This window comes from Anopheles aquasalis, chromosome 3 (assembly GCF_943734665.1).
Source record: "Anopheles aquasalis chromosome 3, idAnoAquaMG_Q_19, whole genome shotgun sequence".
Lineage (NCBI taxonomy): Eukaryota > Metazoa > Arthropoda > Insecta > Diptera > Culicidae > Anopheles > Anopheles aquasalis.
Genome location: NC_064878.1, coordinates 3,680,001 through 3,707,500, shown reverse-complemented (window position 1 = coordinate 3,707,500; position 27,500 = coordinate 3,680,001). Strand labels below are relative to the sequence as shown.

The 27,500-nt window shown below is 49.7% G+C and overlaps 1 protein-coding gene across 6 annotated transcripts in view; it reads left to right on the top strand.

Moving 5' to 3' along the window:
- The first annotated feature begins 4,940 nt into the window (after window positions 1-4,940).
- LOC126578180 (small conductance calcium-activated potassium channel protein) overlaps window positions 4,941-27,500 on the top strand; it is a 104,836-nt gene continuing 82,276 nt past the window's right edge. For 4 of the 6 annotated variants that reach the window (XM_050240498.1, XM_050240495.1, XM_050240499.1 and 1 more), the window contains exons 1-2: window positions 4,941-5,953; window positions 8,605-8,703. In XM_050240498.1, the coding sequence (XP_050096455.1) occupies window positions 4,970-5,953; window positions 8,605-8,703 (1,083 nt within the window). In that variant the 5' untranslated portion in view covers window positions 4,941-4,969. Of the gene's footprint in view, window positions 5,954-8,604; window positions 8,704-17,098; window positions 17,268-27,500 lie in introns of those variants that run through there. The other 2 variants (XM_050240500.1, XM_050240502.1) reach the window with 2 other exon arrangements.

Sequence of the window (27,500 nt, the reverse complement as noted above, 5' to 3'; positions counted from 1 at the left end):
TAAATTGGGTCTGACGGCTGAAATATTCCGTCGTGCTACTGCGGGATTCTGCGGGGGTAATTATTTTGGGGGGCCCCCAAAGTTACGACCCATTTTGTAATTTAACTTTTGTGAGGGATATGATTTTTGAATTAGTTTATCGTGATCCACAGGAGCAGCAGTAGCAGCGGCAATAACTGTACTCACTACCTCATCGATTACTCAACAGTCAATAGCAATTGAACCTTTCTCGTCCGTTTGTAAAAAGTTGGTTCAGCCACAACGATACACTCGTCCATTTGCAGGGCAGTCCTTCATCCTGACATGGACCACGATGAGCACCCATTTCCCGGAACCAATCCATTTTGTCCAAACTCCCAATCTCCCGTTTGTGGTTCAACTTTACGATGGATTGCGAGTGGCGTGGCAAGGCCTAGCGATTCCCGCGCACATGCATGGTGTAGCGACCGGTCCGGCCACTGGTTGCCACTTCGTTCAATCACTCCGTTCGACCTGAACCTGACGGACGTGATCGAATTATGGTCCATCAAGTGTTTCGCTCGTCGGTCCTCGGTCGGGTGTTCCCGGTATTTGTATCCCGTTGGATTGCAACTTGCCGGTTGGCAGTCGATACTCGCGATTGAGCTCACCATTCTGCACAAACTACAGGCACAAGGGCTTTTTTTCAGCTCACTGGTTAAAGCCATTTCCCCACACGAAAAAACAAACCTAAGAGAGTGCGCTGGGTGCGTTAGTTCGGGCGGATTACTTCTTACTTCATCGCACCGTGATCCACATCGGTTTCATTGAATCTCCCACGAGACCACACACCGCACGCGGAGAGGATGATGTTGGGCAAGCTTCCTGCAGCTTTCTTATGCCGAAGGAAAAGATGCGGCGAAAGAGTGTCAACACGTTTAAGTGGGGATCAGTGACCGGTTGCGACGCGAGTAGGCTGCAAGTGTAGCGATACGTTTTTATGGCCACGATTGTGATCGCTTTTGCTTGGATTACAGCGCCAGGAAGAAGCGGAGAGCTAACCAGAGTGCCAGAGAAAGGAAATTAAACGAAGAAAACGAGTGGGTGGCGAGGCGTGAGCATAGCGACACCTGCGAATAAACAACGAGATTTCTTGAGAATGGCCAAACATGGATTTCGAAGCGATACGATAAGGAATAAAACGTTGTTCGCCGGATTTTCATGCGGTTCACTGGGCAAAGCTATCTTTACGACGCTTCTGCTTAATGCGAAACACGGAGAGAAGTGATGAAAATTGAAAATTGCTTCTCACAGCGTTACGATGTGTTAAGCATCGAACATGGATGGAATTGATCATGCCACATGGATTAATGCCTCACAGATGTGAAGAGGTGAAGCATAAAAAAAGGAAATTTGTCCCCTTAACGGCTCAATTATCTTGAATAATTGAATTAACCAACTAAGAGCGGTTAGCAGAACACGGTAGCGTACTGCTTGAACAGTAATGAGCAATTATTTTTTTTAAATGTAGCACTGCCTCCTTCAGGAAAAAAATCAACCAAAACCCTAAATAATGATCCAAAACCACACCCCCATCTGTGCATCGTTCTCCATCCACCCCAAAACCGCAAAAGTGCAACCCACCGAGGGCACTTTACTAACCATCATCAACATTCCATTAGCGTGTTGGCATGTTTCGATAAAGCAGATAAATTCGCTCCACTGATGGTGCGGCCACGATAAAACAAAAAAAAAACCGCACCAGGACAACGACCACCGGAGCGCAGTGACGGAACGCGCTCCGGTGCACTTCCTAAATCAAAAACAGGACGATTACGGGAGGAGAGCAGGGGCGCAGACATCGGCCCGGCGTGCACTATAAAACCACGTGGTCGGAGGGAGAAACAGACAGCGCGCGCCAAACACGAGAACATCAGCATCATGCATCAGCGATTTATCGCGCAAATGTTTTCCCACTTTTCCGCCACCTCCGCAGCTGTGCGGTCGCTCACGTTTGGAAAAGCAAATAAGAAATAAATTACCGTGCATTAAGCGCATCTTTATGGGTTTTAATGAGCAGCAACTCTCTGCCGCCCCTTCGTCTCTGTGTGAGAAGGAAGAGAACGGATGAGGCTGAGTGTTGTGGAGGACTTTGCGTGGGATGCGAGTTTGGAATGTTTTAAAATTCGATGAAGAACAACAAAACAAGGTACTCGATGGAGGGTTTTTCTTTCGTTTTACAGCAGCTCATGATTCTAGAGAAAAGGCGTTGGTGTTCCTTTGTTTTTCGTCATCTGAAAAAGTATCTGTGACGTTTGGAAAGTGTCGCCCACTTTGATCTAGAAACCCAAGTAAATTTTGGAGCAAACATTTTTGTATGCTATCCTTTCTAACGTGAGATGAAAATTTATGAATCGTAAAATTCATCGTTTCAATTAAATAAATATTATCACCATTGAGTAGCAAAAGGTTTTCATAAAGAGGGAAAACTGCAGCTGCATCTCGTCCAGCGAGCGCAACATCAGCAAAGGGCAAAAACCTGCAACACACTGGCCAGCACTCTGATAATGATGTTGCTGATGATGATGATGATGATGGTATGTTCTTTCGCTTTCTACCAATTGCCACTCATCCATCGCATCCCCTCTCGTTGGCGTCGATAATGAGGGGAGAATGTGGCGTGGAAAACCCAGTTTTCCACCAAAAGGTCTCGCATGCTCGCTTTTGCTCCCTTTTGCTACTCCAGCACCAATTGCAGCAGCACCGAGTATGCTAGTTCAAAGGAAAAAAGCATCTAAGAGATGGAGCGATTGCTTCAGCGAGAGAGAGAGAGGGTTCAAAAATCGTAATCGAACCCATCGGCGGCACCGTTTGATGTTCGTGGCGGGTTGTGGTGCGTTAAATCAACCGCATACGGTACCGAATGATGGGAAAACCAGATTTCCCAGCCGTTCGGGATCGTTCCTGTTTAAAGATGATCGCGCATCTCAAAGCAACTGATGGCGCCATTTAGACGCAGATCGATTCCATAGCGGCACGAGCCCCAAACAATGTTACGCTCCCGGTGTGCCCGAAAGGAAAGGGGGAACTTAGAGCGTGGAAAACCACCAAACATCCTCTCACCGACCAACTGTAACCGTAATTGCCCAACGCGGCCCGATGTTGGTCCTTCTGTGCTTCGCGGTTTGTAATTACTTTGTACCTCGCCTCACCGCTCGGTTCATCCAATCACGAGATGAGGAGAGTTTCGGGGCTTCGTGTTGTCTCCAATTAGACAATTGGACAATGTCACGCCATGCTCACCCGGTGGGGAAATAGCTGCAGCCACACCGTGTCTCCCGGGTATTGAACCGACGACCAGTCATTGTGAACGGTCTGGTGTGCCAGGACTGCTGGTGGAAAATCGATCCAGACACCAACACACGCCAGCGGGACTTGCGTGGACCGTGGCAGGCGAGGCGAGCTTTCCATAATTGTATCATGTATCAGCTCCCGGTGTCGCTGAACGGTTAGAACCGTACACTAGCCTATTGTTTCCATTTATGTTGCCCACTCCTGGCCCCCGTGACTGGCATGACATTCTTAATTTCTGTCGCCCACATCGCTGCCGGGTGCTGGCGTAACCGAAGCTCTTTTTGGCGAAACAAAAACCCCGGAGAGCGAGAAAGAGAAACCCTATAGAGAGAAAGGTACTCCCCACCAGCAGCAGCAGCAGCACAGTATCATGTGTTTCACGCTGCACGTGGCCGACATTTAAAAACAAACCCAAACCGGCTTCCGAAGGAACCATTTTAAACTAGTTTTGCTAACCATTTGTAGGTAGCCGCACCGCAACTTGCTACCAGACTGTGAAGCTCTGTGTTTTTTTTTTTGTTGAAGGCCTTCCACGTTACCGCCCCCTTTGCCTTTTTAATGAAAATTAATCCACAAAACCTTTTTCGTTGAATAATTAAGCACCTCCTGGGAGAGTCAGGGTCTGGTCTGTGGCGGTCTGGGGGGGCGTCGCCCAGTCTCGACGAAACAACAAACGCCCTAATGGAGTTGACTTGTAAACGCTGGCGACCGGCTGGGCACCGGGTGTGCCGTTGCTGTGGGACCTCGGCTCAATGAACATGATGACGAACCTGCTAGCAACACTATTGTAGTGGAGGAATAGAGTTTGTCATTGTAAAATCCGCCGAGTGACTACCACTTTAACTGATACTCAGGCTAATGCATGCATGAGTTTTGCTTTACAGAGTCCCAGCACGGCGCCATCTGATGAGTAATCAAATGTTTGGACGGAAGAGAAAAATGCATCCATTTCCTTCCAAAACAAACGATCCCTAGAAGGATAGGAGCTTTCTCGGTCTTTATCTAATTTAGCGAGTTGACTGTTTGTACTTTAATGCCGGTTTTATTTGATCCCGGACGCCATTTGCAGGAAGAAGACTCCCTGTCCGCGTTACGCGCCCCAAACTGTCCGAAGCAAACATGGTTCCAGCGTTCCAAACCGGACAGCAACCTTGAATCCCTTGATCCCTTGAGTTGATTTAAAGCATTAAGCACCTTTCCTCGCTCTCCCGTTGTTGCTCATCTTGTTAAGGATCCCTCTCTCTCTCTCTCTCTCTCTCTCTCCACGATAAACAGAGAACTCGACACGTAACCTTCCTTGATCCCTTGTTTTCTTCTTTTCCTTTTTTGCAGACTTTTAAGCAACATACCCACCCGCGGTGTAGAGACGTGTAACGGAAACAGAACCTGAACAACCCTCGTGGGACCACAACAATTACTCGCACAAACACAGATGCACACACCTAGACAACACCCGTAGACAACGAGAACCGTAGACCTCTTCACTGTCTCTCTCTCTCTCCTGTTAGCATTAAGCGCCTTAAGCACGAGCCTTTTGCACCGGAAATCCTTCCCACCAGCCCCGTAAAGTCCGATCCGGTGGTCACCGGAAGGAAGAAAGCCAAAAACCGGAAGGAAGAAACGATACAACGAAAATAGAGAGAGAAAGTGAAGAAAGATGTCACTCCAGAATGATACAGACGCGGCGACGCACTCCGGGTACGGCAGTTCCGACGAGACCGCCTCACTCCTGGTGATGTCGGCCAACAACAGCAGCAGCACGACGACCACGTCCGGTTCCAGCATCCTGTCCACCATCAACAAACCCCGTTTGACGTCGCACTCGTCCTTCAACGGACCAACGATGGCTTCGACGATGGGTAGCAGCATCGGTTCGGTTGGAGCTCCATCAGCAGCAGCTCCCAGCGGTCTGGTGGCCAGTACGCTAGCGATGCCTTCCGGAAGCAACGGTCCGAACCCACCGACAGCGGGCACCGGCAACAAACCGATCCTTATACGACAGGATCGTACCTCAACCTATCTGGCCAGTCCACAGCTCTCATCGACGGGACTCGGTGGATCGGAGGAAAGTGCAACCGGTGAGGATGCCGATCAGCAGAATGCACGCTCGGTGCCGGACATTGAGCTACACTGTCGACTGGAGGCGCCGGCCATTGCCGTGTCCGCTTCGTGCCACAGTGACGGTGGTGGTAGTGGTGGCCGCGGAATAGCCGGTTCAGGGAGTGGCGTTACTGCTGGTGCGTCTGGACCAACCGCTGGCTACCAACTGATACCGTACAACCGGTGCCGGGCCTGCCGGAACTGTGATCGACGTGCCTCGACTACACCGATGTCCTCGCTTCAGCTGACGCGCTCCGTCTCGAAGGAAAGTGTCCGGAGTGCGCTGCATAGCCGGCTGACCGTGCAACACTCGACGATACCGCCCGTCCTCATCACCTCTTCACCGACGTCCGGTTCGCGCATCATCCGCCAAAGCTCACAACCGGAAGCGAGCACCCTATCCTGCTGTGCCAGCCAGTGCGCCCATGCCTGTTCGATGCCCAGCTCGTCCCTTCGGCAGCTCCGGGAACCGGGCGACGGAATCGCGGGTATTGCGGCCGACTCGATGCGCATCAATGGCGGTATGCGGCAGTTCAAACAGGTAGAAATGCTAATTTTAAGTCCATCGTTCGTTTGTCCTTTGGGTCGTTTTGTTCGATTTGATACCCACTTTCCTCGGAAAACAAAATGGGGGTGGAAAAGAAAATCGATCAAAATGTCGAACGCTGAAAATATGCTCGATGAAAATGAAAGCTTTTGTCCGGGAGCTTTTTGCCGAGCGGAGCTTTATCGAGTCGGAATTTTCCGACTTTTCCGACCAACGCGTACACTCCGTAGCAGAAGATCAGCAGCACCAATGAGTTTTCTATCGTTTTGAACCGGACGGATTTTTAAAATACAAATCGAGGAGAGTACGAGCAGCACCCTTGTTGGGAGTTTTCCGGGAGGGGAGCTGCTGCTGTTTCTGGACGTCATCGAGCACGAGCGCACGCACGTGTTCGATTTCTTTTTCTATAAAAATAGAACTCAATTCATGTTTTTTTTGGGACGGAAATAAAGCCAACCCGATGTGCCATCTGGGGACCAAACTCACGGTCATGGCCAAGCTAAAGCCAGCTGTAAAGTCCTTTTTCATTGATTTTTCCTTTTGTTAAAACTACCTTCCAATGTAGACACGTTAGCAGCGTCCATTTGGAATGGCAAAACGGAACGGAAGTGAACGGAATTCCCTCCACCCGCCCTCACACAAATCCATGAATCGACCTCAACCGATGAGTGATGGACACATCATTCAAGGACACACCAATTTGTCGCCCAAAAACGCAAACCGGCGGCCGGCTGGCCAAAAAACAAAGGCACCACAGAAATGGTCGTCGCGCTAGGGAATGGGATGCCGAATCGAAGGTCCTTACCGCGCGTCCACGCGCGTCCGCGTAATGATTGATGGTATCACCTTCCTCGGGGAAATCTACCAACGACCGCCGGCAGTACCTTTCCCCCCGGCCAGCCGTCCTGGCCAGCTTTCAATTCGATGACATGATTTTGCTCGTTATCCCAAATCACTTCACCTGACAGCTTCACCGGGTGAAGGGAAGCGTTCCATTCCGTTTCCGTGCCATCCTCGTGGTCTCGTTTCGTTTCTTTTCTCTCCCCTCGCTGGCCTCTCGGTGCTTTACTGTCCAGTGCTGTGGCACTGCGTAACGAGTTGATTGGCTCGTTCATTTGTTTTCCATGGTCCATCGGAGGACCGGGGGGATTAGCTGCCTGGTTAGCTCGTGGTTCCCGCTCTAGTTGACCTTTGTGGGTATTTTTAGCGCGAATAATACGATTTTCAGAACCAACCTTTCCGGTGGCTGTTCGGTATCATTTTGAAGGAGGTCTTCAAATTGAGCTGTTGTTCGATTAATTGATCGTGATGGATTACCTGGGATCCTCTAAATGATGATCCTTTTAGATAATAAAATGTCCCCACGCAACGTTCTTCCATTCTACCTCATCTCTCACATGCTTCATCAACAGAAAAACTCCTTTTTCCCTATCTCTTCATCTTCATTAATTCCAACAACTCATATTCTTTGGAGACTGGTGCCTATCTGCTCTTAATCAATCTGTTAACATTTCCTTATCATCACACTTCCGGATCATTCCTTCTACTGCTACTACTACTACTTCTTCTACTACTACTATCAGCTGGTTGCCCGTAGGCGGGAGAAAGAACAGGTGTGTGCATATCGAGTGATGCTTCCAAATTTACCGTAACCACACGGCCGCCTCTCTCAGCACGCAATAGCAGCAAAGGGTTTTAGGTGCATTAGCAATGCACAATATCATTTGTGGTGTATCACGCGTGTGCGAGTGTGAATGTAATATCATCTTGTATATCTTCTGTTTAACACCAAGCAATAGGCTATGTAGATATGATTTTAGCCTCCAAAAACAGCAACAGCATTAGAATACAATCATTAGGGGTTATAGGAATCAGGGATCTTTAGATTAGCGTAGTAGCATCCTTTTCCGATGAAATCTTCTTTACAGCAAACAGTGGTATCACTAACTTACAAAGTGACACCACGGCGGTAAGTGAATAATGGGCGCACATCGATCATGTGCCCAGATTGCACCACCAAAGTAACAAACACCAACTATTTGAGCACCATTTTTCGGTTTTGTCCAATCGGAGTGAACGAGTGAGCGCGAGCTTCTATTCTATTGCTTCTATTGTTCCGTTTTTGGCAAAATACTTCTACTACTACTACTAGCAGCTGCAGCACTCACAGACACGCAAATGAATTGATTTTGGAGCGATCACTAGCGATCGATCGAGAGGAAGTGATCTTGCGCTACAAGAACCGCTCCACCAATGTCTCCTTTCTTTTTCTCTCTTTCTCTCTCTCTCTCTCTCTCTCTCTTTCTCTTTTTTGCTATTATCTTTTTCTCTTTCCATTGTTTCTTGCAACGTGTAACGCCCCTAACGTTGTGTGCGCCCCATTTGGGCCCCCCAATCCTTCCATTATGCCCGTTTCACTAACACAACTTCGTTCGCTACAAACAACGTTCGCTCGCTCGCTGCTACTACTAACTGGTGTGCGCGCTGCGCTGGACTAACTGCTGCTGCCACCTGCTGCTGCTGCCACCTGCTGCTGCTGCTGCTGCTGCCGATTCGATGCTGGAACCTTTTGCATCCTTTCGCGTGGATGGCAACCCCTTTTGATCCTTGGACGCCATTCGTTATGCGGCCTCCCTCCATGAAAGGGTGTGCTTCTCTGCCCGCAGACCCTGTCCCAGAGCCGGAGATCGCGCCTGAGGCGGGCCTTCACCGAGGCAACGAGCGAGATCACTTACGCCAGGACGGTACGGTTTGGAAAAAAAACAAACTTTCAAGTTTTCCTGCTTTTTTCTTCTGCCATGCCATGCGTCCCACACCAACCCTCAACCCAACCCAACCCAACACCAACTCCTCCACGCTCTCGTTACTCTGCTGTTACTTCGCTTCTTGAACTGCTCGATCACCGCGAGTTGCGTTGCGTTTTGTTGGTAGTGTGTTGATCCACTGCAATCTATCCTGAATGCCACTTTGTAGGATCTTCCCATCGGTTGCACTCTGACCCCGTATTTATGGCTGGTAGTTTTGGTGAGCGGAGTGCATTGCGTAGCGCAGTAGTTAGTTGGTTTGGTGGCGGCCTCAGGTCGTTGCATCCATTTTTTTTCCAGTAGTGATCAGCCCCATTCCTCGGTAGCTCCTCTTAGTATCTTTGGTCTTTGGTTCGTTCTCACTTGGTTGGCTGGTATGGTAGATTGGTCCGTAGGCACGGCAGTGGTAGATCCTGTTCCAGGACACTCTAGCAACAGAGTACTTTAGGGGTCAAACCAGTAACTAGTGCTATTTAGTGGCATACCGTTTAAAGCAATACCCTTCTTTCTACATCCTCAATCACCTGGAGCAAGCTTTATTTACTTCTTTTCCATTAATTCAGCACACAATCCCTCATAGAAGCGATCGAATGGTTAGCACTACTTTCCCCGTTCCTTTAGCAGCAGTTTCTATGCAGAGCAGCATGTTAATGGTACGATTGGATCACGCTAATGCTTGTTCTGGTAGTTTGAAAGCCTATTTGTTTACTAGTAAGACCGATTGGGCGGTTTTGGGATGGTAGATTCGTTCGTTGTAGGCACTGGCTTTGATGCTGCAGTACTGAAGTAGCTCTAGCGACGTAGTCATGGAGCAAAGCATGATTATTTGTGGGGTTTATATAGTGAATTATTAAGTATAACATTTATATTAAGTATGACATTTATAAATGCTATATAACATTCCTAAACATCTAATTGATTTATACCAAATTTAAGAATTATATGAATACCCTTTTTACAGCGATATTTATATGAGATTTTCCTTGATTTAACAGGTTATTCACTTGATTATAGATCTTTTGATATCATGTTACCATCCAAAAATTTCCCGTGATTTTGCTCCACAGCATTTTTTACCAACCGATATCTTAACTCGTCTTACACTCAGTGCACGCTCAACCTCACACAATGTTGCAAAGTGAAACTCTCAACCAAGTTCACAGGAACATGAATCCACCATTAATCAGCAAATCAGTCGCTCGAACCGCCCGAGTTGGCGTGCAGCAGCACCAGCAACCACAGTCTTTGTCGATAGCATCGCTTCCCTTCGCTCTGCTCTCTATCAGGCGGTTTGGATTGGATTAAAAAACTTTCCCAAACCCTCAAACCACGCCACACTCCACCGTCGGAGATAGACAGAAAAAAAACGGCAAGTGGAAAGTTGAGAAAATTAATCTCCGTATGGACACCCATACGAATGGAGGAGAGGATTCTAATCCCTCGCGTTGGTACCGCGTCCGTCAAGTCATCGACTTGATCGACACTCTCGATGGTCGCCTACCATCGATGACCTCTTGCAGGCGCACCCGCGATGATGATGCAGCGCCACGTGCGCCATCCACGCGAAGACAAATTTTGCGTTCGTGACTAATTTTCCCGCGAGCGAGCGTGTGTCGATGTCGCTAGTGGCCATCGTGGTGCGACTCACTTTTTGCAACTTCACTGCAACAATCTTTGCGCTCCATTTCGTCTCACTGTCGTGGTAAACGGGGCTGCACTCATTAATTGATAGCGCGGAAGATGCTGATGCTTGCCCTCCAACATAACCACCAGCACGAACGAACCAACGTTCAGTTCAAGGTGTCAGTGCCAGGGTGCCCTCTCCGGGGTGATGCAGAAGCTTCTATTTCTAAAAAACCAAAGCTCATAAATAAAGCGCAGCAGCCAGCAGCCACTCTCCCCCTGTGCGGGCGAGGCCGGAGATGAAGTCTTATGAATTTTAGATAGCAGCACGCTCACAACGTTGTGCCCTCGTTCGCGGTCCCCCCTCATAACTTGACACCAGTGCTAGTGAATTGAATTTTCTTTGCAACCACTGCTGCTGCTGCTGCAACCTCGGCATAAGAATGAGCGGTTTGAAAGGGGATTTCTGTTCTGTTTTACTTTGTCGCGCGGTTTCTCGAATTGAATACGATCCATACGTCGATGCTGCGAAAGCGCCACGGAGTGCTAGCGACGTCTCTCGGTGCTGGAGCACTCGAACGAAGGAGAAAACTTTTATGCAGATTGAACCATCTAGTCTTATCAAAATTTAAAATAGTTCAAACATCAACTTTCGTTTAACCGACGGAGCGCTGCAGGATCGTGCGATGATGAAGGAAGATAGCGATTGTATGTAATCGTATTAGTGAGCGGTTAGCCAGATAAACCGGTTCTCGGTACATCATTGAGCTATATAGCATCATCGCTCTATTGACATTCATTCCTCTATTGGATTCCTCTTGACATTCGTTTCACCGGAAGCTTCGGCGCTCTTATCGCTAATGGTCAGAGACTCGACTGTTTACCTTTTGCCTCAAAATCCTCCAAACAAATCCAGTGCCCCGAACAGTGCTTCCGTTTGTGATTAGCAAACAGCACGCAAAGGTTAACGCGTTTAGGCGGTCACCGACGCTAGACGTCCACGCGTGTGTATGTTCAATCGTGATTGGTTTCGTTTGTGGCCTCTCAGGATCACACTCAATAATACAATCGAGGACGCGTGCTTTCGCTGCGATTCCACCAGGAAAGGTGCTAACGCGGAGTGCGCGCGCCTATGATTAAACATGTGACTGGCGGCCTCGCTCGCGGCATAATGTCAACGACGGAGCGTATCGATCCCCCGCGAGGTGAAAGCAAATGTCAAGCAGACCGGCGTGCGCTTTCCTAGAAATCATTTCCTGTGCATGATTAATGAGTAGCTTGCCAGTATGTGAGGGCATTCCAAGTCGCCACCAGGCACCCCCCGGTGGCATTTGATTCGTTCGTAGCTCGATACTCGATTCAATCAAATCGAGTCCTTGCCAACACTACTACAACCAAGGCAAGGGAGGCCTCGATGTTTGCCTAATGCTCAGCACCAATTGTCGGTCAGTTGGTTTCGATGTCCTTAAGCCTCAACCACCGCGCGTCCATTTCCTGTCCTTCTTTTGTCCTTTTATTCTTCCAATTCGTTCCGTTCAAGGGCAGATTGGAATCATAGAAATAAACAGAGAGAGAGAGAATAAAAAAAGAGTGTGGAAGAGGCTCCAGAGAGTGGTCGAAAGGCCAACGGAATCACATACAATGGAGTGGTTATTGGAAATCGATCACGCGCAGGCAGGTAAGTCGAGCGGGCAGTCGTACTCGGCCACTGTCCCTCGATGAAAGGACATCATCCCGCAGTTGGACATTTCAACGATCTTTCAAAGCGAGTCGAGCGCATTATCGGTTCTCGGAGCTCAAAGCGTCGGGAGAGTGATGTGATTGAGTCGCATGCTAATTGTTCGATAATCAACTTTGGAACAACCTTCGACCTCGGTGGTGACGAGGAGCGGTCGTGAATGCAGCTAATCAATTCTTCATTTTGTTCGTTTGAGATTAGTGGCCGAGAATGGGATTGCTGCGGAAAGGGTTGGGGAAGGTCATCAGTTTGATTATTTTTTTACGAACTCAAATGGATAGGATGTTGGCTATTGTTTTGAGAATTGAGCTCTGGGGGCTTTTACTGTTGAATTGTCGTGGACTTTGAAACTTCTTCGAAATTAGGTAAAAAAAGGCATCCGTTTTCCTCTTAAGCCCGTTTCAAATTAGCTCTCTTCGTGTCATTTTAATGTTAAAGAACTCCAATTTTAGTTCCCATATTGGATATTGAACTACAAATACGTAAAACTCAAAATGTATCCTATTTTTCGTTGAAAAAGTCAAAATATTGAATCACATTGAATTGTATTACTCTATTAGTAGCTCGGAATCACACTTTCCTACAGCGTAGCTCGGTTTCTCTTCTCCAGGGAATGTGGAAACGATCAATGGAATACTTTTTTTTCCCGAGAATCCACCAAATGGAGTCTCCCAATTGGTTTCCATCGGGCCACAACAGCAGCAAGAGTGTCGCGTTCTTCCGGTCTGGCGCCTCGAGCAGATCGACTCGAACCAAGCAAGAAGTTGAAACATCAGACACGAGAGTCCCCATCCGCCCGGGTAGCCAACTGTTTAAACAAACGCATGGCCACTCGACCGGTTCCATCTGGCGTGAATTTGGGAGGTTTTTTTTTGTGTGCCATTCCCCGACACCCTTCTCATCCCCCCACCCCCGCCACCCCCTGGGTATGATGCGTGGAATCGCGCGCCCCCTCGGGGCGGCCAATACAGTTGGCGCCAAGTAGGTCCCACGCAGCTGTCGATGTAAATATTTGCCGAATTTATTATTCCACGTCACAGCCAGCGGGCAAACGTGGGCCGCGTGGGACGCCACCAGTGATGAGTGATGCCCCGGAGGGTGGAGAGTGAAGAAAAAGAAAGAATGAGAGGATGTAAGCGAACGTGAGGCGTTAGTTGAATCAGTGAACGGTGGTTAACGTAACGCTTATTACGTGAGCCCGTTGCTGATCGATTTAATTTTTCGTGGCCAACGGCTGTTCATCTTTTTCCTCCTTACGCCGTGAAGAGTAAGAAGGGAAGAGAAGAAAAAAAGAAAACCACAAACAACAACGAAAAAAAAAAACAGTGCTTGAAAAGGTGATACAAACGAACGGGAAACGCGGGCACATCATCACGCAAATGTCAATCATCCGCGAACGCGATCACGAGAGCCACCCCTTCTTCGTCTGCGCCCTCTGAAAGTGTGTCCTCGAGAGGATAAAAGAGGACCTTCGTTACTGGGCCCAACCTTTTCGGGAGTATTTTTTGGGCATCTTCTTTTTCTTTTTTTTTTAGACGAACCCTTTTGCGATGGGCACAGGTGCAGCTGGAGTTCGACACATTTAGATTGGGCAGCTAAATGAAAAATTTACTCGACAAACGGCCTGCGATAGCGTGCTGCGATCACCTTGGCACCCCCCTAGGCCATGTGGGGCCACGTGGCACCGCGTGATGATGGGTTCGATTCATAATTTAATGCACCAACCCCACCCCATCGCCGATGATGAACCGTCGTGATCCTCGAAGCGAGAAAAAAGGGCAGGGATGGCGAATTAATGAGGTTTCCACCCCGAAAAGTCTCCAGCCCTTCGGGGCGAGCCACAATGCACTCCCATTTGCTTCTAGACGGAAGAATACTCAAGGGAGATGGTGTGCGTCTGATCGCGGGATGGTTCTCATGAGGTAGGGATGCCTTTTTTTGCTTCGTTCCTTTTTGGGCGCACGAGAAATAAAACTTTCATGGGATCGGTTTCGGTGCTCCAGCGCATCCCTTGCGTGTGGTGTGCGTGATGATTAAAATTTAATTAAACGCTCAATGCACGAAACCGTGGTTAGGTCATACACATAAAAAAAACAGGTGATTAAACCGCTCACCATGTCCCAAAAGTTTCAAAATCCAATGGTACCGGGAGTTACTTTGAATTCTGCTCGAATCGCGAGGGGGGCCGGATCCCAATTCGAGTTGCTCGATTTGTAACGAGCTCCAACGCGAGCTTGGTGAGTCTGACAGCAGCAGCAGCAGCGTGATACCACCTGTCGCCACGCAATCACCAGGCAAAAAGGGGGTTGTAGTGGACCGCTCTCACCGATCTGCGTGGAGAGCACACTGGGCCTCTCTTTTGGTGGGGAAAGGAGTCCGGTTCGCTCTGCTCTTACGCGTGTTTTGCTTTTCATCCTTGGAGAGGTCTACGGTTTGTTGCCAAACATGTGCGCTCCATGCTGGCAGAAGGCGAGAGACGATGAATGATTTTGTTTTACGAATTTACTTAATCGAAATTACTGCTTGAAATTTAGTCAAACAGACGTACGGTGAATTAATGCTGTCTATGTGAATCTGTTCTCTGTTGGGGATGATGCAACTAATTAATGTGATAAAAGGAGAGGTCCTTCGAAGTCTAAACCAACATCAGGCATCCTTCTGGATGACAATCGCACCGGATGACAGTTACTAGTTGACACATTGTCACCACCAGGACGATGCGTGGAACAGTAAACGATGACTCGCCACCTCGTGTATTGTTCCATCTCGTTCTCCTTCTCTCCTTGGAAGGAGTGTCTCACTAACACGCCATCAGCTGTTAACGCACACGGCCAGAAACGGCACGCAACTTCCCCTTCAAATCGCGACTCTCGTGACTCTCGCAGCTTTCGAGAGATGCAATTAGCTCGCCCCTAAGACACTCCTGGAGTACCACAACGATCGAAATAAAACGAGAGAGAGAGCAGGAACGAGCCGGAGCCTGGCGCTCCCTTGAGAATTTGTGGAAAATTCGTGAGAGAATCGACGTTCGCTCGGTGGAAAACCGTTTCGCACGGCGCTCGAAAGTGCAAGACACTGGTGGCACTCCTGTCAGTATGATTTTAGCCATCGGTGAGCATCGTTGTCCGTTCGGAGTGTTCGTTCGCTGTTGCTGCTGACTCCGCACCACGTACCGTGTAGTGGCAGTCGCCAGCAGTGGCAAGTAAACCCTTTTCCCGGGTGGGGGTGGTAAGCACCCCTTTTCTGGTGTGTCCGAGGTGCGCGCCAGTTTGTGTGTACCAGTGGTCCAGAGAGCCCACAAAAAGGTACCATTAATCACACCGGCGCAGAGTGTACATAGTTGCTACCAAGTCGCCAAACAATACACGCTGACCACCGAGTCCTTATCGCGAGATTTTGCTCATGACTTCATGGCTTGATAGTGTGTACGTGTCCGTGTTTTCTCCGTGTGCGTTTTGAAGCTGTGCTCGGTGTGTTGCGAGAGTAAAAGAGAAATTGCAGCATCACGCATCGCGCCCTTCCTTCACCGTATCATCTCTTGTTTCGATGTTCTTTTTGGTGCCACGCGAAGCCAGCGCGAGGTATTGTGGTTCGCTGGCACAATAGAACACACCACAATGGCGAGATGAGCACTTCCATTCGCTGGCAGACAATAGACAGCATATCGCTGCTTCCTTGTGGTGATGATGATGCTGCTGCGGTTGCAGCTTGTTCGTTGTCCTGCTGAGGATGTGTAAGTGTACACGGCACGGGAGTTGACAGCAAGACACCATTCAGAGAGGGAGAGAGCGAACCCAACTGTACGAGAGCGTGAGCAGGCGTGAGTGAAGTGGCGTATTTTGGAAGCGAGGATAACAAAAATCAAAGCGAAAAGACACATCAGACAACCAAAAACACGCCCGCCCAGCCCTACAATATGCTGGAAAGGCAGTGAACCAGCCAGTGCCAGTGGCAAACAAAGTGACGGGACTCGCCGAATCACCGGTCTGGACGTGGTTTGTGCCACTGCCCGAATTGTAACTCCACTCCAGAGTTGGCTTTACGAAAAAAAAAAAAAAAGGTAGAAGGAACTGTCACCGGCCGCTAATCTGCCCTGCCCTGCTGCGGTTCGCGTCCGTGAATGTGGAAAAGTGAAAACACATTAAGGGGTGAAAGTTGGACCGTACGGCACACTAAGCCGTCAAACCGAACCGACCGACTGGCTGGACTTGTGCTGGTGGCTGAAAGTGAGCTCCGATGGCGGTGTGAGCACTATCGAACGTTGTTACTCCCGCGACAATAACCTGAGGCGTCCGCTGAGGGTGCTGGACTGGGATTTTTATGGTCCGGTCAATGGTGCCAAGTAAAAGCACGTTCCCCCTCCCGAAAAGTCCGAGTGCCGACCGCCGATAACAATCGCGCACTTTGGCCTTTTCCTCACCAAGGGCTCCGGTGTTTGGGCGGTGCTACCGAGCATTCCGATTGGGCTTGGGCCAACTTCCGGACCGAAGGAGTGACTAGTAACCCGCCGGCAATATGTATATGTCTTGCGCGTAAACGATACTGAAGCCAACGTAACACCGGCCTTCCCGTTTCCTCTTGCGACCATTAACGCAGGTACCAAAAGTGGACCAACTGGAAGGAAGTGGTAGTAGCAGCAACAACAACAACCACTAGCAATCCGTTGAGTGTGAAACGTGAAGGAAGAGAAAATGCGAGTCTGTGGTGCGGTGTGACCGGAGAACTGCTCCATCGGTCCCGCGTGTGCCGCGTGGTGGTTACAGTGAGGCGCGTGTGTTTAAATCGTGTGTTCCCTCCCCCCCTAGCAGCAAGTGTTTGTTGTCCGTCGATTCGTTTGTCCAACGGTGTCGAGCCAGGTTTTAATTTTGTTATGTTTTTTTTTGTTTTTCGGGTGAAGATAAAATCAGTTGGTTATTAAAAAGAGAGAAATAAGAAAGTCCGCGGCCGAGTGCTCGTTCACCCTGAGAAGTGTAAACACATTCTGTGTCAATCTACACACTGTGCACGGCACTGTGGTCGCAGCTGTTCCGCAGCTCGGCGCTCTGTGGCATCATTGCGTTCCGGTACCGTTGTACTACGGCATGCCGATCGAAAGTGTCTCGAAAAGATTGAATAGTTGGTGGAATTTATGATAATTACCCTGGTAATGATCTTGCTCTCTACTTCTACAAAACTACTCTTTCCCCTCACTCTCTCACACCCGCTCTCTTTCCCTCTCTGTCTCTGTCACTTACTATCTAGCACACTCACAAGTAGCATTAGGTTGTACAAAAGCTCACACACTAACCTCTTCCTGTCTGTTGCGTGCAGTCGTAGATGTTGCATCCCGATCACACGATCGTTCACTGTATCACAACGGCTTGTAAATTGTTTGTACAACATTATGATGCATTCCATTTGCAATTGGAACTTATCTGCACCGTGAAAATGCGGGAAAATTACGATTTTTAGTTCAAGTACCATGCGCCTCCATCATGTAAAAAACCATAAAATACGATTTTTCGTTGATAAATCAACCTGTTAACCGTTCATTTGGAAGTGAATTCTGTTCTATTATGTTATAAATTGATAAAACTCCATATAAATCTGCTGAAAACTATTCCAAATTAAGATTATCTTTAATTTAGATTATCTTTTTAGTACGTTTTGCGTTTCACACGATATTGACTCAAAATTCTATTCAAAATCTCATTCGTCCCCCCTTGTCCCACTTGCCCTAGCAGTTCGTACTAGGCCTGTGCCGTCTAGCTGTCTCCATTTACTTCAATTACACCAACCCACAGTAGGAACAATGTACAAATGACCACGATGCCATACGTCGCGGTAATCAGCTCTGTCACGAACATTTCGCTGCTACTACCACTGCTACTGTAGCCATAGCATTATGGATTATTGATTGCCTCCAATCTGCTTTGATCGGAGTGCAACGATTTCCGTTAGCACTGCTATTACCGTACCGCGCGAGCCCTTTAAAGTGATGGGTTTGCGACCCCTCCCAGGCGCACAGTACGATTTATTTTCGTTTTCTTGTGTCCACGATTCTTGGGCCCGCAATATGCGCCGATCCATCACTGATTTGCTAGAAAATTGTAATCCGATACCGATGCGTTCTGTCCCGTTAACGGTAGCCTAGGTAGCATTCGGTCTTTCGTTAAAATATTCATGTCGTGCCGTGCCGTGCTAACACAACGACTGATGACGAGCTTTCGTAGCGACACAAACCGCTCGTTTGCAGACGGACGGTGCGTTCAAAGGACGATGTAACGAGATGTACTAAAAGCAGCTTCGCTCACGCGTCTCCTAATGAGAATCATGTTTCAATGCCTCGAATAAAGCCTGGCTAGGAATCAAATGAACCAAGCTGTAGCTGTAAGCTGCTTGCCAATAACTTCGATGCGGCCAAGAGGGTCTCCGGTGTACCAAGTGGGGAACAAGAGCCAAAGACAATGTACACCAGAGCACCTCAAGAGCATCTTGTCCGAGGCAGAGGATGTAATTAAAATCCGGCCAGTGCTGCACTGTGTTCGGCATCGGCTTCGTGTTTCGAGTAGCCGAAACAATTTCATTAGTAATCCTCGCCCCATTCCGACGGAGCAATTAATGCTCGCCAAGATCCAGGGTGAAGGACGTTCAAATGGAGCTCGCTGCTGCCCCGTTCTGTCCATTGCCCGGTCCCTGTCCCCAGCACACCCCGGATGACTGCAAGATCGACAGCATTCCCTCTCCCCGGGGGGGGGGGGGGGAGGGTACTATGTCACCTTCATCAGTGCTCTCGACTCTCAGACAGGACACCTGCAGCTAGCGAGAGACAGGTACACGATGGAAGATCAAATAGCTTGTAGCTACCAGCGCTAATCGATGTTGTGTTTAGTGTGTAGCGAAAAGTCTTGGCTTTCTCACACACCCGGGGGCTTTCCACGAGGGACTGAAAGCCGATTCGGTTGCGCTATCTTCTGCCGGCGGCTAAAAATAACCCTTTATTAGTGACGGATTCGCTCCATCCAGGGGTGGTGGTTTAAGAGGGTGCGCCGTTTACCTACCGGGAGCGTGTGTAGAGCGAGCGAAACATTGCGCGGACGCGGCTGCGGGGCAAACAACCTCGAATCGCCTCCTTCAGTAAAGGATAAAAAAGGGGAGGAGGCGGTGGTGAAAGAAGGGAAGGGCATCTCCCATCCTAAATATACACTTTCGCGATGGAGATAGTAGTACGTCTGGGTACGAATTGGTATGACGGCTCCTCTCTGGCCCTCCCCCCAGGCCCGATGCAACTCGTCAGCTGGCTAAGGCGCGCATCTGCAGAGGCTACCGATGCTACTCCACCCGAAAGAGGCCTCTGGTGTGTGAAGTGCTGGTGTGTCCCAGCCTACCAACCGCTGCTACTATTCGGCTATTCTCGGCCCAGACACCAGACCGACCCGAGGCCGATGTTCTAAAAGCAGGTTCCGTACGGACCCACTTCTGCCCGAAAGATCTTGCAAAAATGTAAGACACACCGTATCACGGGGAGAAGGAAGAAGGGTGGCCATTGAGGAAAAGGGGCGAAATTCCGGGGGCCCCCTTGGGCCTAGCGCGCACAAAAAAGTTTAAAAATAACCTTTCCAGAAGCAATTCTGGCGGCTTTTAATTACTCACTTCTAATCGTGCTCGTTCGCTCTCTCTCTCTCCCGTTCCCTTGTGCGCCAGCCTGTCGTTCTCCCTCTCCTCTCTCTCTGTGTATGTCTTTCGTCTAAATGTTCGGTCCATGGTCCCGAGGTGGATGGTCCATGATGGTGATGATCACGTCGTAAAGTTGTTGTTCGGGAACGAAACTCTTTTTCAACCTCTCTCCTTCTCGCCACGGAAACAGCATTAACGAAAACAGAAAAAGAAAAGCAAGAAAAACACATTCGAAAAACAGTTTAAAAAAAGGGGAAAAACAAGTGAGCGAAGCAACCGCCTCGTTAGCGCACGCAAGTGATTAGAGACTACAGCGATCGCGGCGATCGCGAAGCAAACAGCAGCTCAACCACGACAGATCTTCCCAATTACTCCTGACTGAAGACTGCCGGTCTGTGTGATGACAGCCAACCAACGAAACGAGTCTCTCAACCACGGGCATGAGACAGTGGCCGTGGCCATCAATGATCACTGCGCTCGATCACGCCAACTAGGCTAGGGGTCGAGTGGTTGAGATAGTGAGTGAATGCGTCGCGCGCGTGTCCTGCAAGCGGAAACAAGGACTCTCGGCGAGTGTGGTTCCAATTCTGTGTGTCTTTCGCTCGCTTAAATGTCTTGACGTTTGAACGCACCTTCACCAACACCACCACCACCACCACCACCACCATCCTGCCGCACCTGTAACACAAGGTGATTTCTTTCAACAACTTTCTATGCCCTCCGTATTCTCTCGTTCTTGTTGCGTTGCGTTGCGTTGTTCCCGTTCCGTTTTCATTGCGCTGCTCCGTTTCGCTTTTTCGTTTTGTTTCCTGTTTACTTTCTCGTTTTTCTTTTTGGTTGTTTTTCTCCAACTTTCTTCCATCATCTCAATTCGCTTTGTTTGCACTGGGAACTTATACTCATCCTGGTTTGCTGCACGTTTTACTTCGCTAAGCTTTGTTCGCTATGATGGCCAGGTTGTGGGATTGAGCCGCCCACACCGTCGCCCACTTGGTGACCTGCCGCTTAGCGTACGCAGATGTTGCTGCATTAAATTATTTATTAGAACTGTTTATCTCTTCAACTCACGACATCTCCTCTGTCTCGTTTATGTTACCTTACGGCCCATACCTTTAGTGCTTACTGTTAATCGCTTGCCGTTTCCTGTTGGGTGCTACTGTTACTAGCAAAACCCCCCTACCCCCGGGAAGGGAACCCATGGTGCATGAAATAGTCGTAAAGTTTTCACTTTCGCCTCGTTAAATACTTAATCTCCTCGGCCATAAGCGCTTATGCGCCCTTCGCAATGGCACCGATGTGGCACGAATGTGGCACAACAACTATCCCGGCCTATGCCAGCCAGGGAAACGGGATTTTAAATTCGTAAAAAGGTCCACCACCCCGTTTCTGGTCGTGGCTTTCGAAAATTGTGCCATCACCCGGCTCCGAGCGCCAGGTCTCTGCAGTGATTATTGAATAAATAAACCTCGCACCGACACGGCAGAAAAGCGGTTTTCCCCGGGACCGAATAAAAGAAAAAAAAAGGTGTGAACATGAAGAAGGCTCCGGGATGTCTTTTCTGTTCTCGCTCCCGTTTTTCCCATTTTTTTTTGTTTGGTTGTTGTTTGTGTAGCACACGGATGCAGCCGGTCGCTCTGGCTCTCGGCAGGCTTAAGTACTTTCATGTTTCCGGTCATCCGAACCTAACGGAGTGTGTTACCTTGTGCTGTGTCCGTACGATCGTATTTTTTGGAGCAAAAAACCGGGCTGCTACGTGGTGGTGCCGGCATTAGGGACCATCACCTGGATGCATCTTTGTCGCGGCACGATTCCACTGCAATGACAATCCGAATCTTCCTCGGTTGCCAGAGGGTTTTTGGCACTGAACTGAACCGACATCGTCAATCTGTTTCACTTACTATGTCACCAGCACAGTGAAGGAGAAGGAGAAATTCTCGTTCTTAAAACGAAAAAAAAACCGGAACTGTAGCAAAAAACGGACCGGCAAGGCAAGGTCAAGGAAACATGAACTTCATCCTAGGGCCGCCCTCCTATCGAGAGGGACCATAAAAATAATGGAGTTGCCACTACTTGCCTCGCCTCGTAACATTGCCTTAACAGTCAAATGGGAAGGCAAATCTAATTCCTTTCTACCACGAACGCACACATACGTGGCTCGTGAAGAACAGAACGTTAATTAACTCCTCTCCCAACCCCCCACCCCCCGGGCTCGCCTGCTGATTATCGAAAGTTTTATCGTGAGTTCATCGTGTGGAAGGTGCACATTTGGGCGCTCGAACTCAAAGACCCTTCCTCCGTTCGAACGCACGTACGCGCCAGCTCGGAACTGCTCGTAAAAATCGGCCACCCCCCCCCCCCCCCCCAAAAAACCCACCGAGCACACTCGAACGGAACTCGATCGAAACAAATCGAAAGTTAATGAAAAATCCCGGTCACCAAACAGGGCGGCTGGGGTCACACCAGAATTTTACGACGAAATCGAACGAACGGTTCTTCGATAGTGAACCGCCGGAACCACCTGAACCCACCCGGGGCCGGCTGTAGGGCTAGCGCTTTTCAATTCACGCCATGGAAATGGCCTGGCCACACCAAAGGCGGTGTAGGAGAAGGGACGATAGGGAGGGTAAAGGGTGATTTATTTCCACCAGCTGCTGCTGCTACCGGTGCTTGGTGGCTAACTAGCGGAATGGTGGTGGTGGTGTGCGGGCCCTGAAAATAGACTGACCACGATGCCGGTGACCGGTGACTGGCGACGGCCAACGATGACGACGATCCCGACAGTCCCGCTAGTGCGCTAGTGCGCGTTTGGCGCTGCGTGCGGCATAATTAGCGCCAGCGCTAACTTCTCATTAATCTAGACCCGCACCCCGACCCCCCCGGGGGTTCCATTATATAAGCACGGCGTGCCTGGTGGATGCTGTTGGAATCCGCCATCCACCATCCTGTGACTTCTGATTGTTTTCGTGCGTTCTTTTCAGTTCCTGTATGCCATTTTTAAAGATTTCTCTCAAGAACGATTGCTCCTAGACGTCCAGCGAATGTTTCGCTCAACAAAACCGCGAAATGGACGCCAGTCGGTTCCGTCTTCACCGAAAAATACTCCGACGCCCCCCTCCCCCGGGTGTCTCAGTGCTCAGCTTGGATGGATATTAAATTTAATGTTTCACGTGTTTTTAATGCAGAATTTACGATCAATCAATGGGCAACCGTGGTCTTCAAACGGTGGAGGGGCGCTCGTGGGACGCGTCGCTGTCGCTTCCGCTCACCCATTTTCCACTCCGTTAATTTCCTCCGTTCGTGAGTCGCCCCCCCCCGAAATGTGAATGTCTTTCGTTGGGGGGGGGGGGGGGGGGGGCTGAGGCAGTAAAAATGCACCACCGACCAAAATCCCCGGTTTCGGTTTCTGGTTTCCGTCTGGTCCTCGATGGCCGCGTGACGCAATAACTGCGAAGCGACGACGAGACGAACGACGACGATCCGGTGCGTGCCCGGTACGGTGTTGATGACGTTGCGGAATGGTTTTCAACATACTAAACTGCCTTCTTGTCTGTTCTTGTCTGTAACGCACATACACAGGGGCACACAGACACAAGGATCTTGTTGGTTTTAGGGCTTGTCAGTGCGCCAGTTAGCTACGTGCCTTCGCTGCTACCGATGCTGGTGCCAGATCGACGTTGATGAGTAATGGTATTATTTATTGGAGGAAAATTTAATGTTCACAACTCTCATCTCGCATCACCGATTGGGGTGCGTACCTTGTTACAGTGGATTTCAATGGAGGGATGTGACTTTGTGGTAAAACCGTTGACGTTGAATCGCAATCAATGGCAACCGTCCGATCGGTTAAACCATTTTGTCTTCCACGACTGTCCCTGGATGTGTATTTGTGTGTTGTGGCAAGGATGATCTCCATACCCTCGCCTTACGCGGTTCCGCCATTCGTGTGGAAGATATCCGATACCGAGTGCTAGCGGCCACTTGACTCGAAAAACGCCCTCCCCAAAAAAAGCCAAAGCCGTGCGCCTGTTTGGCCGAAAATAGAACCATCTTCCTCTTCTTCTTTTTGTCGGGGGAAGGGAATGTGGGGTTGAAAGAAGGGGTGGCTGGTTGGAAATAAAAACTGTGAAAAATAAAAGGGAACCATCATCACTATCTTCTTCCCCCACCCCCCCGTGGGGGACGCACACCAACAACACAATGTTTCGACGTGCGGCCCCCTGAAAACAGAGATCGCGACCGAGCATCCGATCTCGCGTGTTCTCGCGCGATGGAGAAAAAAAAACCCGCGCCCGGAAAAAGCACTTGTTAGTGGCCACGAACGGGGAGGGACCGGTGGACTGGGAGAGGGGGGTTGCAAAAGCAAACAAATTGCCCCCCAAACGATGACGGGACGGGAGGTTATGGGTGGACCACCGCTCGGTTGGTTTGGGTCGGTCAGGAGTGAAATTTATGCTGACCAAACACAAAAAGAGACAGGGACGGGGGCGCGGGCGCTCGCTCGCTCGCTCGAACACGCTCACGGTGGTTTCTGCGGATTGAGTGGTTAGCGTTGCTGTTTAATGTTGCACTCCCGTTGCATAAGTGATGCCCCCGCGGCCAGTCAATTAATTAGTAATTGCTTACCCTTCCACCCATTCCTCCGTGCTGATGGGCCTCTTGGGAGCGCAGGCCACGTTGTCGCGGTCCGCCCGGTGGTAAAACGCTGCGCTCAAGCGTTGTACAAACTTTGCCGATGGCCAGTGCCGGGATAGCCAGCGGTCAATTGCCCTTTTCCCTTGGGGAACGGGGACACTGACACGTTCGTGAACAGCTGGCCGATGGTGGCAGCTGTCAGTAGCCAAAGGTCCCGCTTGAGAGCCGAAAAACCAACCTCGGGTCGTGTTTTTTGTCGTTACCAGCCATTTTAACCTGATTGATCAATTAACAATCAAATAAAAAGGAAGGTAATTAGCCATTAGAAGCAACATAACATCAAAACAGTGTCGTTTGAACCAAAAACCGAGCCATCCTCCATCGAAACAACGAAATGGGATCGTCCAACGTGTGCATTTGATGCGCTCGACTTCAAATCTAAAGTCAATAACCCTTCTCCCCGCCTCCTCTGGCTTCTCTCTGGGGTTTTCCATCATAGACTAGACCACCGGCGCAGAGCACGGCCTTCGAACGACCATTCTTGTTGACCTCGTTAGACCAAACGGTGCGACGGTGTGGCAATGGCCGCATCCAACGGCACTGCATCTGCGAGACGAGCATTAATAACACATCCGAAGCTCATACACGCCGAAACGCCGCAAGAAAACATTTGTTTCAAACCAAAATAAATCCATCAATAACGTACCATCGACAACGACGACGACGACGACGACGATGGTTGTGGTCGGTGCAGCAAAACTGTTTATTCCCCGCCATCGCGCGTCAACCTTCTCCTCGGTGCATTCCTTCTGGTCATCCGTCACCGGTCAGCCAGCTAGCCGATGAAGGGGTTCCGCTCGGTCGAGCTCCCATTACAGGCGCACAGACCACGACGGCGGCGGCCGAATGACAACGACAGGAAGGTGATGAGTCCCGGGTTCCGTTCGAGCTCGAGGAAACAGCTGAATAATTGAGCTCGTTCGCTCGCTCGCTTGCGTTGCATAACGATCCAGTCAATCGATTGCCTAGCCCGAGGCGGAACTGTGAACCACGGAAGCATGTGTGTGGCTTTCGCCATTTCTTCTATCGATTTTCGTCCAATTACGGTCGAACGGTATCGGGCAGGCAGGATCGTGAATTAATTAGAGCTGCAGGCCAGGAACGCGTCGCGCTCTAGGGTACTCCCAGCGGTGCAGTGGACGGCTACAGACTAGCTGTCGTCAGACACGATGCCCATCATGTAATCATGACTCCTCTCCCTGTCACCACCGATCGAACGTCGCCGGTGTCTCTGAGCGTGTCCAAGAGTGTCTCGTGCTTATCGAGCTTTCTGCTGTCCTTGGTAAGGGTAGGATTGTGAAGTAGTAGCCCCCCCACAAGCTAGTTTAACTTGGAATGGCGGTTAGTTTAACAAAAGAAACTTTCATCTTCCAGTAGCTCCCAAACTAACGGCAAAGTACAGACCATTCCATCAACTGGCACTGGCAATGGAATGGCGTCCATTTTGAATGTGTCACTGGGAGGTAATAGGTATTTAGCAAAGAAAAACGAAAACCATCCCTCCCCCCGGTGGCCGTGGGGCTCTTCCTAAACTCATCTTGCGAAGACCGCGAAACGTATCTCCGGACGGTGCACAGAGTGCAAAGTTTCGTCTTCTTTTGTGCACCTTTTTGTCCCTCCTCGCATCCATTTCCCATTACCCACACAGTATGGTTCTGGGCATCTGGGTCCAGCATCGACAGGAAAGTAGATCTTGAACCTGAAGCCCAACGAACGAGAAGATGCGGTGTGGTGTGCCTTCCGCCGAAGCGACCGAAGCCATCCATTAACGCTCAAAACTCCCGGCTCCACCCTGGCACGAAGAGGCGCACCAGCAGCAGTGGAATGTGCGGCCATTTTATGCACCATTAAACATAAAATGTGCATACCAGGAGCGTTCGCCAGTGGCAGTGACAATTGAGAATTCCTTTTATGATTCCAGCTGGTCACCGTGCACAAGAAGAGGGCACGAGAGAGAGAGAGAGAACGGACGACGCTGCAATAATGATTAATTGAATTCGGTTATGCGAACGACGGCGCCTAAGGATGAGGTTACTGTGCAAAGTACGTCTTGGTGCTGCTACTCCGGAACAAAAGCACTAATAGGCTCTCGGGGAATGGAATTGAATTCAAAGTGAACCAATCCAAGTGCTGGCTGCGGCACACATTTCCGCAAATCCTGACAAATCGCAATGGGACTGACCCACATACACATGCACTGCACACCACCACTGGCTCACATCACCGGCGCTGCCTGGGAAGCTGTCAGCTTGCCGTTTCTGCTACTACTATGTAGCGCTAGCTCGTTGTCACTGCCACCGGGACATGTGACACGTGTTATTAGCATATTGTGTCACGACGCATCGCATCACCCTCCTAGAGGCGCGTCCATTGTTGTTTCTGTGCGCTGACTGCTGACGAAGACTAATGGTCGTCGATGAGCGAGCGTCTGGCACTTTCTCTCTCTCTCTCTCTCTCTCTCTCTCTCTCTCTCTCTCTCTCTCTCTCTCTCTCTCTCTCTCTCTCTCTCTCTCTCTCTCTCTCTCGTTCACAGAAGCCTCATGCGTAGCGTCTTATCGGGATCGGGAGCTGCTCATCCGACGCTCATACAGACCGCGCTCTGCTTGGTGATGCACATTGCAATTCACGCATCCACTGCAGATACAAGACGCGGCCGGGAGGATGTCGAGGATTTATTTTTATTTTTAGAAACTCACCATGAGTCAGGGTGAACGATCGCGCGCCTATGTTGCGCCGTGCCAGGCCGATTATGCTACCCCTGTCCCCCCCGGTTTATGGTGCCAGCAGATGGTGACCATCTCCGTCCATTCCGGCTCCCAAAACGTGTGTCGTGTGGTATTTACAAAATAGTTTTTGTCGGACCTCGAAATCGGAACTGGCGCACTGGGCGCTAGTTTGTGATGCTTAATTAAAATGCTGCTTCCGCAATTCACATGCCAAGGCGGTCACTAGGCGTTAACTAGGACAACAATGGTGCTCCCAAAAGGGGGGCAGCCACCGTACACTTGGTAATCCGCATAGTAATTAG